Raw genomic sequence first — 12635 nt, 5'->3', positions numbered from 1 at the left:
AGACAGTACTTACAAAATAACAATGAACATAAAAAAATATTACTTCTATTTACTTTTTTCAATTAAAACCAGATTTGAAGACATGTGTACCAATGACAAAGCAATAGCCAGTATTGCCTTACTAAGATAAGAAAGTCTGTGTTATGCATAACTAATGACACTCAGATAAGTTATCTTTTAAAAAATGTATTATGGCTCCAATATGTGCATATTGTATTATTATTGAAACAGCATAGCAGAAGTACACAATAAAGGTATTACTGAAAGTGTACAGTAATACAGATTTAAATATAATATATCTCTACTTAAACTCCAAGAGTTTTGCTAGCCATTAGGCAATGACAAAGACATTAATTACATAAATGTATTTTATAAAAAACAATTGCAAATGACTTTAAAGTCTAGTCAGCAGATGCCAGCTTTAAAATGATATGCAGTTTAGAGAAGTATACATAAATGGTGTTTATTTTAAGCTTGTAAAATACACAAAGGTGTGTGGTGGTAAACCTTTTGCTCTAATTGCAATTGCAGTCAGGTATATTACTTAAACAATCATAATGATACCCCAAAACGCATTCAAAAAATTAGAAATAGTTATTTTATTCATTATTGATAAAGCTCAGTGGAAACTGCTAATACAAAAAGAGCCATTAGTTGCTATTAAGTATGACCAAAAATGCCATTGCGTACACAATTTACTGAAAGAAATCTGAAACTGGTTTTTAACCTAAAGTAAAATTATAATAAACAGAACAGCCAAATAAATGTAAAAGCAGTGTCTAATGAATTCTAAGCAAATTTACATGATTTTATAACAATAACACATTTTTAAGTAAGTATTCTTTCTGTGATTATTTATTAATTGTAAGATGTCAAGTGCACAGTACTGTTTTTGAATAATGAGATGTTTACCTCCTAATCCAGGTCTCAGTCGATTATCATAGCCATCCAAAAGACTGTCAAGAATTTTAGTGAAATAGGTGATATTATTTTTCATTTCATCTTCCGAGGAACTAGCCATGGCTGATCTAAATGGAAATTGCACACATTAACATTTATATTCTGTTTTTGAATTTAAGGACATTGATATGAAGCATTTCATGCAATTGTTTGGCATGTTCACAGAACTTCACATAGAGAGTTTCTGAGGTAAAACTGAATTGTAATTTTATGATAATAAATTTATTAAAAGAATGTATTTATGTAGAGATTAACAGTATCCAAAAACAACGAACATGTGGCAATTATAAGCATAATGTACTGCAGAAACATATTCTAGGAATACTTTCCAAAATCGCTCAATGAATACTGAATCTGAAGCCTTGCACATGTGAAATACATAAGAGCCCAAAGTTAGTCACGACTGCTACAGTAGAGCACAAATGAGATATCAATGAAATACTTCATCCGGGAAACTCTGCCATGCGTGCTAAGTATCTGGCGATGGAACATTTAGCCTGATAGTTATTTTACAAATAAATGTCATTATTATTATGTTTACTTTTGTTTGTAACTTTGGAGCAGCGGCGATTAAAAAAATGAGCGAAGACCATTAAGTTTAAGACAGTAAATCTACATAAAGGATCAGTCGATGATTCTCACCTCAATACTTTCAAAGCAGTATCGAACTTCAGTCTCACATACAATTTTTGCCTAATCACAGTGCATTCCATGGCTGAATTAGGAGCACTCGTAGGAGAAGACCTCTCTACCACTCTTACTAATTCGGGATTTTACTGAAAATCTTAAATAAAACTGATGTTTGAGTATTACCTGTTTATACAGAAGAGAGGTAGAACACCTAAAAAGACATCGCACTCACACACCCACGTAGAGCAGGCTGTCCTCCCAACCACCCACACATTTAACTTTTGCCACAAGTATTTAAAAGTTTCTGTTTTAAACTGTATATTGCTGTCTATAAAAGGTTAAACATTCCAAAACTTTATATTGCTAAGAGAGAATGTATTATTATTTGATCAGACAGGATATGCGTAAATGTCTCAATAACTGAATGCTGGTTAGATAAACTTTAATATACTGCAAATGTCTATAGATATATTTTTTTAATTTAACATTATTCAAATTGTTGCTCACATTTCTGTAACAAAATATCATTTAAAAAAGAATGTGCTAAGTGAGAACCATCATTATGAACAGCGCAGACCAGAGCATCCGCCTATTTTGCTGTTCAGGATGGGAAGCTGTATACTGTCTCCACCTAGAGGATTTCAATCTGAATATCACTTCTCTTCTCAAATTATTTTAAATATTATCTTAAACGATATATTTATTAAATGTTATTCTGTTAGCAACGACAGTATTAATGTGGGGTGAGTGAGTCACATATATTACTCCCCATGTTGTAATCATCTTAGGGTCATACATTTATGGTAGCTTTTTAGGAGTTGTGCTTCCATATGCCGTTGTTGTTTTGTTAATATTTTAATCACAGTCAATAAAAATGTACTTCTTAACTTTCACGTCAATCGACAAGTACATTTAAATAATGTTATACACTTACCTTGACTGCCATAGTATCGTCAAGGAAATACAAATACACAAGCACTGGAACGTGTAGAGTATCTTCTTCATAGCGGAACTGGAAACCTATTAAAATGATAAGAAATTACACAACCAATTATATCGGTACAATAAAGCACGTGCATTTCATTTAAATGCAACTTTTACCCATAGGCATGCTAAAATTATGCATCCGCCAAAGGAAAGCCGCTGTGCGGGAATACGTGGAGCTATCCATTTACCTAACTTAAAATGCACTTTCCCCACAAATGCTTATTAAATAAGGAATGAACTGCTAACTGCTTTCCTTGTGACAGTATTACTGACACCCGGGTTATATTAAAACCGATCACGTATTCATGTGATTACATTTTTTGTTCATGCTGATTGCTAAAGCGATACGGGTAAACGAGATGACATAACTTTAGTTAGTTGTATATTAGTATCAAAAAGGAAGCATCTAAAAATGAAGTACACTATCATTTTAGGACCAGTGTAGAGAAACCGAAGCATTAGTCGTGATGTTTACGCTTACATAAAAAGATTTACTGAATTATGACAAAAGTGTAAATATTGTAATGTTCTGTATAAATGAAACATTACTTCTCTATTAAGCTATGTATCGCATGTCCACCCACTCACACACACAGTATATATATATATATATATATATATATATATATATATATATATATATATATATATATATATATATATATAAATGTACACTACACTACACGCATTTAGAAGTGCAAGTTTAATTAGCAATTATTAATGATATGTTCTTACCTGAAAATAAGATTGAGTTTCCCTTGGACTGATCTTAATGTGGAGGAAGAAGATGCGAAAGTTATGCCTAAGAGCACACTGCAGCACTAGGATGCTGTTCCGTGTGGTTTAGGTAAGACCCCGTGAACGCGCAAGAGAAACAAGGGCGAGCCTGAATAAATTCCTTACACTGGAAAAATCACTTGGGCCGCCTGTTGTACACATTCATGTTATAGCGTCTTACTCCAGTTAGCGATCTGTATGAAACCAGCCATGAATTTTGGCTCCTTTTTCACCTTCTGACATTCGGCTCCTAATTCACTGCAGCCCTAAAACGGGGAAACAAAACTACAAAGAAAGAGGAGGAGTCCCGCCGGGTCCTAAAGCTTGACATGTAAAGCAAGAAGACAAAAAAAAAAACAATTCTCAGAGATGAACCATCAGAAAGCTGAATCGGTTTCCCAGTGGTGTTTGCTACGTGACGTGAAAGGAAACAAAAAAAGCCAATGTGAAATTCTGACAATAAGCAAACGTGTATTATTTTTGCTGTACTGACATCTCTACATACTGCATGCCTCCGAGTCATACCGTTCCTTGCAACATGACAGTAAGACCGCAATGGTTGCGCGGCTGTGACAAAACCATGGTCTACTGTTGCACAACGAAATTAGATGCACGTTTAATTGTAACCAGAAATAATCACCTCTTTGCTAACGCAGGCAGCATCGGGGTCCAGTTGATTCGGGGGAAGGGGTGGAGAGACATAAAGACGATCGTTTATTAGGATGGTAAGGCAGCTGAAGCTGAAGAGTACACGTGAACTTTTTTCGCTCACGAGGACATGCACGCCTGGGATACTTAAAACGTACGGCATTTTTATGGCAACGAGAGACCGAATCGTGGATTGTCATGTTTAAGAACATGCCTAAAACTGCACGTACTGCCCTGTATGATATGCACGTGCGGTGCTCACACTTATAAAAAAGATGGTTTTAATCATACTAGTGTGTGTACGCTCGAAAACACACACACACACACACACACGGAAAATGTGCACTTTTTATCATAGGAGAGCTTAACGAGTGTCATTTTTCATTAGACATTTGTCTCTAACTGCCAGAAAACTTGTTTTTGCCATGCCTTTTCTGTAAATCGCGTAACCAAAGCAATTTAACTATTATGTCTATGATAGCTTAGTGGGCATTATAAATAATTGAATGCTCGCTTTCTCCCTTTGCCAGAAACCGAGCATCATTAATATGCACTCTTTGCCCATTGGCACAAGTCTAATTGAAATTCTCAGAGATGAAATGTCTTGTCCCTAACAATCCCCAAGGGGAAGCGCAAAGGGGGGAAATAAGAAGAAACAAGCAACTAAAACAAAGCGTGAGAAGGGATTTAAATGTGGTGAATAGATAATGGATTGCTTCTCTAAATATCTGCACTTACAGCCAGAAATGTGCTTCCCTTATGCAGGAAATAAAAACAAAAGATATTAAGAGTCCTCGCACGATTTTTTATAAGGTACTGCTCATTTTTAATTGCGTGCTTGCTTCACAAAGCATAGCAGAGTGAGCTGCCAGCACACCCACTTATCTCCCTTGTTCCATCGCGTTATTTTAATAAAATCAGATTTAAAAACTGTTTTGAGTAAACGTTACGGCTACTGATAACGTTTAATGGTAATGATGCTACTAATGTTGGCACTAAAATACTGAAACGGAAATTATTTCATTCAATATTTAGTTATGATAGTATCTCAGGCAGCTTATAATTTGTTGCTGTTCACTTCTAAGTATCCACCGGGTTAACTATGTAGCAAACATCCCTGTGAACTGCGCCAATCGTCTCGTATCCAGTCCTCTGATTTGCATTGGTTAAAACAACATCTTCGTTTAAGTCATCTGCCACAGAAACACTTCAACGTTGCTCCAAGGGCCATTTAAATCAAATCAGCTGAATGCTAGTCTGAGTTGGCCAGATGGAGTCCAGCGTGAATGTGTTTGTTTGTTGAGAGCGAGAGCGAGAGCGAGATGCAGAGAGGGAGGGAGAGGAGAGCTTAGACTTTAGAAGGGTGTGCTATGAAAACTGTCACATCAGTTTGCAACAATATGGCATAATCGCATTTAGGACCACAAAAAAACTTGAAATTCCATTTTTTTAAGAGAAAGAAGGATCATCATGAAAAAAAGCACCTTTGGAAAAAAGGCAGTTTCTGGGCCATGTCCAACTGTCAATTACTGCCTTTGAAGAACCTTCACATTCTAAATGATCTTAAATGGTTAACTAAAATTGGATATTGATTTTAGCCTTTTAATCATTTTGGCATCAATACAGGGGAATCTTTCAGCCAAATAAAATAGATCAGAAGAAAATAGCAAAATTAATAACGAAAAACAGAGGGTAGGTGCTAACCAACTTATATCCAACCCCCCACCCAGCCCTGTGATCCTGAACTGGATAAGCAGGTTGGAAAATAGATTTAAAAAATCAAAGTGCTTGTTTAGATCTGTCTTCATACTGCACTCATTTGTGATGTTGTTCTCATTTACCGGAATACAGGACTTAAGTTTATTTATGTGTGTGTGTGTTCGCCCTGCGATGGACTGACATCATTCCTTGCAATCCTACCCAACATAAGTTGATTTGAAAAATGGATGGATTGATATTTTACTCTTTTAATATTATACAATGTTCAAAATCTGAAATAAATTAAAAAGCACACTTTTTAAAAGGAACAATCGCGTGTATTATATAACTACAGGCTCATTATTTATGAAAAGTAAAAATCTGTTATTGTTTTATTGTTGTTTTAAAATATTTTGGAAATTTTGTAAATGTCAGACATTTACAAAGTGCTGCTTTCTCTGCATTGATATTGTAATATTAATAGTAAAAGGCAGAGTGGAATAATAATGAACATTTTTTGTGACAGCGCCTGGGTTCAAATCCCAGTCCTGAAACTGTTTGTGTGGACATTTTCCTCTCATATCCCAACAGCATGTAGAATGAGTTAAATATAAACTCTAGATTGACTCTATGTAGTTGTGTGAGTACGTATGCTTTATGTCAATTCAAGACTAGCTCAGGGTAGGTGCCTGCCTTGCGCCTGATGATTCTGGGACAGACTATGGCTCCATCACCCTGAATTGGGCAAATAGGTACACAGGACAGCTATACTGAAGATTTCTCAATTGAAATCCCTTTTGGGGGTGACACTATGATGTAATGTTTAGTGCTTCTGTCTCACTGATTTCTCACAGCTCTCAGTTAAAGCGCCAGGCCTGGTTTTTTTTGTGATGTTTGCACATTACTCTGCATGTGTTTTTTTTCTTAAAGTACTTTTGTTTTCTGTTTTCTTTCCACATCCCTCAAGACAGAAGTGTTACATTATCTGACAATTCTAAATGGCCCCAATTATAAGTGAGTAAAAGACTGGGCCATGTGATAGACTGGCACACTATTTAGAGCTGTTTCATGCATTGCACAAGAAGCTGACAGTAATCTATAGCCCACAACAACAGTGAACTGGACTTAGGTTTGAAGATGTTATCTTATATTACAAACCCACTTTTCCATCACAGGGTCAAAGCAAGCTAAATCTTTTAATGTCAACATCAAAATGAAATCAACTTATAGTTGATCATTTTTTAAGACCTCTTTACACAGCATAATATTATATATTACACATTAAGAAACATTAGGTAAATTTCAAAAGACAACATTAATCAATATAAAATATATTACATGGAAAACAACCAAATATGAACTGATGAAGTAATAGCACATGAAAGCTGACTGGTGATATGTGATGGTGAGCATAAGAGCATATTAAGAACATAGACACATACAGAATATATATAAATAGTAGCATATGTATATACAGTGTATATATATATATATATATATATATATATATATATATACAGTATGTATACAGTAATCCCTCGCTATATTGCGCTTCGCCTTTCGCGGCTTCACTCCATCGCGGATTTTATATGTAAGCATATTTAAATATATATCGCGGATTTTTCGCTGCTTCGCGGGTTTCTGCGGACAATGGGTCTTTTAATTTCTGGTACATGCTTCCTCAGTTGGTTTGCCCAGTTGATTTCATACAAGGGACGCTATTGGCAGATGGCTGAGAAGCTACCCAGCTTACTTTTCTCTTTCTCTTGCGCTGACTTTCTCTGATCCTGACGTAGGGGGATTGAGCAGGGAGGCTGTTCACACACCTAGACGATACGGACGCTCGTCTAAAAATGCTGAAAGATTATCTTCACGTTGCTATCTTTTGTGCAGCTGCTTCCTGAAACGACATGCTGCACAGTGCTTCGCATACTTAAAAGCTCGAAGGGCACGTATTGATTTGTGCTTGAAAAACAAACTCTGTCTCTCTCTCTCTCTCTCTCTCTCTTTGTCTGCTCCTGATGGAGGGGGTGTGAGCTGCCGCCTTCAACAGCTTTGTGCCGCGGTGCTTCGCATACTTAAGCCAAACAGCCCTATTGATTTGTTTGCTTTTCTCTCTATCTCTGTGACAGTCACTGCTCCTGACACGCACTCCTTTGAAGAGGAAGATATGTTTGCATTCTTTTAATTGTGAGACGGAACTGTCATCTCTGTCTTGTCATGGAGCACAGTTTAAACTTTTGAAAAAGAGACAAATGTTTGTTTGCAGTGTTTGAATAACGTTCCTGTCTCTCTACAACCTCCTGTGTTTCTGCGCAAATCTGTGACCCAAGCATGACAATATAAAAATAACCATATAAACATATGGTTTCTACTTCGTGGATTTTCTTATTTCGCGGGTGGCTCTGGAACGCAACCCCCGCGACGGAGGAGGGATTACTGTACATACCTCATCAATATATATATCGGGTCCCAAAATTTGTGTAGCTAGACCAGCACAACTGCTCATCATCCTGTCAATGTCAATGTCAACTTTATTTATATAGCACATTTAAAACAATATTGGAATACTGTGAGGGTCGCCAGCAATGTGAACAGTTAACAGATGCATTTTCAGCACTAAAGAGGAAGGTATATGGGAAGTAATTAACATGACCCCCCGGCACGTCAAATGCAGAGGAGGCACATACCTCTGAATCCAAGCTTTCATCATTGTTATTTCAGATGTTGTCCTTTGCGTCTGTCTTCCGTCAGCAATCCCATCTTTATTGAGGATGTGGTTCCGTAGGTCGCATCACTGCCCTGTCCTCCTTGCTTCCTACCAGATGACACCAAAGACAAATGGTGCTGTCCATTGTCTGGCTTCTTGAGGTCTTTCCAGTTTTCTTTTTGTCAAGTTTTTTTCCCATTATAACAGTTGTGACAGTCACAGTAAAATACACGGTGAGTCAAAATTATGTTAACATTTGATTGGCGGAAACAATTTATTCACAAAACATACTTCATATGTGCAAGATGATTTACAGGAATGTCTCAACCTGTTCACCATCATGTACCATATGTGGAACATAAATTGTCCACAGAATTGTATATAAGTATATACATAGCAGTACCATAACATAATTTTGACTCACCCTGTATGTAAATTGTTTTGGGGCTTCCTTACATAATAAATTCCTTTATAACATGATTCAGCCACTAGGACAGCTAGGGGAAATCCTGATGACTATGCCAATTGTGGTGCCATAGGCTATATGGTGCTACTGAGCCCCAAACCCTAAACACAAGACACAGTACAAATCCAGGGGTTTTTATTATAAATACCTTGAATAAAAATGACAAACAAGTGGCATTCTTCCTTTTCTCTCTCTTCACCACATTGGTACTCCTCCAAAGCAAGTGTTACCTGTCCCCACTACTGGCTACTACTTGCCTGGACAAGGTAGTGCGGTCTCTTTTATGGAGAATCAAGGAGTACTGCTGGTGCCATGGCTTCACCCATTGGAAGCACTTCCTGGCCATACAGAAGTCCCAAATAGTAATGAGTGTAACTTCCTGTAGCACATCCTAGTGGCAGAACCCAACCCCCACCCCCCCCCCCCCCCCCCGGGCAGGGCTATGATAGTGGACTGCAGTTCCTGGCATTCATTGCAGGTGTTGAAACAGGTACCGATATCCAAGGCTGATGCCATCTAGCGTGCGAGGGAAGACAATAAGCAAGATAAATTGCTCTCCCCTGTCTTTCCATGTTACATCCCATCCAGGTAAAGACCCAAAATCAATTCTGTCTTTACTATTTATATACAGTATAGTAAAAATAGTCAAGGTAAACAAATGGAGAGTTGAACTTTTTTCCCCTCAAATTAAATGGCATGCTTGATGTAAGCCAAACCCTGCAAACTGTGAAGCAAGGTGGAGGCAGCATCACACTGTGGGGAAGCTTCTGTGCAGCAGGTCCTGAAAAGCTTGAGAGAGTGGGGGTAAAATGAAAGAATCAAAATTCAGGGACATCCTAATGGATAACATCATTTAGTCTACAAGAAGCCTGCATCTTTGGAAAATATTTGTTTTTCAGTAAGACAACAGCCCATGCATAAAGCCAAAGCTATGTAGAAATGGTTAACAAACAACAATATTAAAGTCCTGGAGTAGTTGAGTCAGAGTCCAGATTTCAGTCAAATTAGGAATTTGTGTGTGGAATTGAAAAGTTCTATTCATGCACAATTAACATGTAACTTGACATTACTTGAGTAGGTTTACATTGAAGAATGGGGAAAATATGAAATGTGCAGAATTGCAAAGCTGACAGAGACCTGTGGACCCAAACCCATGGCTACCAAATGTTCATCAACTAAATACTGACTTCAATGGTGTGAATACTGTGATCAACTGTTTTGTGTTTAATATTTGTAATTAAGGTAGGGCACTTTGCAGTTTTCAATTTTCATTTGACATTTAGGAATTTTTTTGTTGGTCAATGTCAAACAAGCCAAATTAAATCCACTTTAATTCAAAGTTGTAAATTAATAAAATGTGAATACTTCCTTGTTTGGCTTTTTACAGGCATTCTATGCAGTCAAAATCTAAAGAAATTACATGAATCATAATATTAAAATGGTTTTCTTTCTTTTCTTTTTCATGTTATTACTAAAAATTTGATACAGTAACTAAAAAAAAAATTTAAATGCCTGTTTTTCTCTCTTGCACTTCAGACCTACCATCTCTGTATGTCATTTTTGAAAATGTACTTCTCTGTACCTAACATAGTTGTGTGCAGAACATCAAGTTGTCTTGTTAATCAACTCCGGTTGACATTCAGTTCATTGTTTAACATAATTCTAAATCATCCATCCCGCTGAATCCAAACACAGGGTCACGGGGGTCTGCTGGAGCCAATCCCAGCCAGCACAGGGCACGAACCAATCCTGGGTAGGGTGCCAACCCACCGCAGGACACACACAAACACACCCACACACTAGGGCCAATTTAGAATCGCCAATCCACCTAACCGGCATGTCTTTGGACTGTGGGAGGAAACTGGAGCGCCCGGAGGAAACCCACACAGACACGGGGAGAACATGCAAACTCCATGCAGGGAGGACCCGGGAAGTGAACCCAGGTCTTCTAACTGCGAGGCAGCAGCGTTACCACTGCGCCATCGTGCCGCCCCCATTCTAAATCATTTGAAATGTATTATCACTGTGACCATGTTTTCTCTTACTTTCAAATGACCTTATTCTTCAGTTCTTAATGGTGTGCCCTTGTTTGATTTACAAAAAAACAGTCATTTTGCTCAACGTGAAAGGTACTGTATATGACATCTGCAAGTTCTATTGTTTACTTAATGACTGAATCCATTGGAGTTTTACCTTGTCTGACATACACTTGGTATGTATAAAGCCATATATAGGCCATATATTCTTTTACTTTATGATAACTTGTACTTTTCTGTTGAAATTCTTGCTTATTTGTGGATATTAATGTAAGTTAAATAAAATAGATTACAAAAAATATTTAATTAATATATTAAAGAAAGTTTGCACTACTTATTGTCCCATTTTAAAAAGTAATCACCCTCTTGGATATGTTAAAACTTTAAATAGTTTAAAGGAGCAATAACTGCTAGTTATTGGCTAGTTTTTCACAGGGCTGTATAAGAATTGTATTCTTCTCTACAGAAGTTCTTCTCCTCAGTGACAGTATCAGGTTTACTAGTAGTAGTAGCATTAGTAGTAGTACTGGTAGTATACGCTGTCATGCATGCACACATTGGTACCACCAGGAAGGACCAGGTCAAGCAGTCAATACCACTCCAAAGCAAGTGGGGTGCTGTCTTCTATTTTCTCTGCAGCTCAGACCAGAGAGATGGCACCTATCCCCACCCAGACACACCTTCTAAACACCACCCCTTCCAGGCTTGGACCTGTTTATCCAGATGACAAGTGGAGAGAGGTCATCATTCTTGGACCCTCTACTGTTGGAGGCAAAGCTCTCAATAGCATTTTGTTTGCAGTTAAGATGTGCCTCAAAACTGTTTTCTTTTGCTTATTTTCCTGTTATTGAGCCAGATCACCCATTTTTCTGTTATTAAATGAGGTAATCCAGAGGATACACTGAATGCTTGCATCCTTGTCACACCATCCATTATCATCCATTTGGAAATAGTCTTGCTTCACATCCTGAACAGACTTCAAAGTCTAGTAAATGACTGCACATCTAGTCTCATTACCAATAGCTCTAAGAAATAAACAGTGTCCAAAAGTTTTTTTGTAAAAGAGAGCAAAACAAGTATTAAAAATTGGAATGCCAAATCATGTAACAAACACTTACATAGACAGGAAAATATTCAGGGTGCAAACTGAAGCATTATATTTTCTGGCATTTGTTTTAATATAACAAAGTACAAAAATCAGGAGGATGTGTAAATAAAATATTTCTTTCTTAAAGTTTTGCATAACAAATTATCATACTAAATAGTAAAATAATTGGCTTAATACCTTTTTGCTCAATGTAACTAGGAATAATAAAAAACAGAAAAATATTCTCCCAGTATAATCAAAAAGTGAAAATATATTTTAATGTGGTAAATAATTTTATTATACTATAGTCAAGAAAAAGTGAAATTATTAAAGCCATTTGCTAGGTACTTACACTGAGCTGCCCAAATGGTGAAGAGTAGAATTCCCTTAAAAGACCAAATATTGAAAAAATAAAGAAATTATTAAATCTTCGGTATAAAAATAGAGGATTTTTGAATTAAGGTCATTCTTCTTTTAAAGACAAAAGAGAAGATCAGACTATCTGTGATAGTGTATGAAGACTGTGAGACTTAAATTACTTCTATTGCAATTGTTAATTGTGTGATGAAGGCTGTATGGTATGTTATTAATTGATAGGAAAATAGCTTACTGAAATGTTACATGTATATTTACATA

General features: G+C 36.7%; 1 protein-coding gene across 1 annotated transcript in view; it reads right to left on the bottom strand.

Annotated features, from left to right (window-relative positions):
• gabra2a (gamma-aminobutyric acid type A receptor subunit alpha2a) overlaps nucleotides 1-3918 on the bottom strand; it is a 353372-nt gene extending 349454 nt beyond the window's left edge. Inside the window, exons 1-3 of the mRNA XM_051928333.1 lie at nucleotides 3313-3918; nucleotides 2525-2610; nucleotides 913-1028 (exon numbers count right to left, since the gene is read on the bottom strand). Of these exons, the coding sequence (XP_051784293.1) occupies nucleotides 913-1028; nucleotides 2525-2595 (187 nt within the window). The 5' untranslated portion in view covers nucleotides 2596-2610; nucleotides 3313-3918. The remainder of the gene's footprint in view (nucleotides 1-912; nucleotides 1029-2524; nucleotides 2611-3312) is intronic.
• Nucleotides 3919-12635: the final 8717 nt, after the last annotated feature.

Source organism: Erpetoichthys calabaricus, chromosome 5, assembly GCF_900747795.2.
Source record: "Erpetoichthys calabaricus chromosome 5, fErpCal1.3, whole genome shotgun sequence".
Lineage (NCBI taxonomy): Eukaryota > Metazoa > Chordata > Cladistia > Polypteriformes > Polypteridae > Erpetoichthys > Erpetoichthys calabaricus.
Note: the sequence above shows the minus strand (reverse complement) of the source record. Positions and strands in the feature narration are given on the sequence as shown.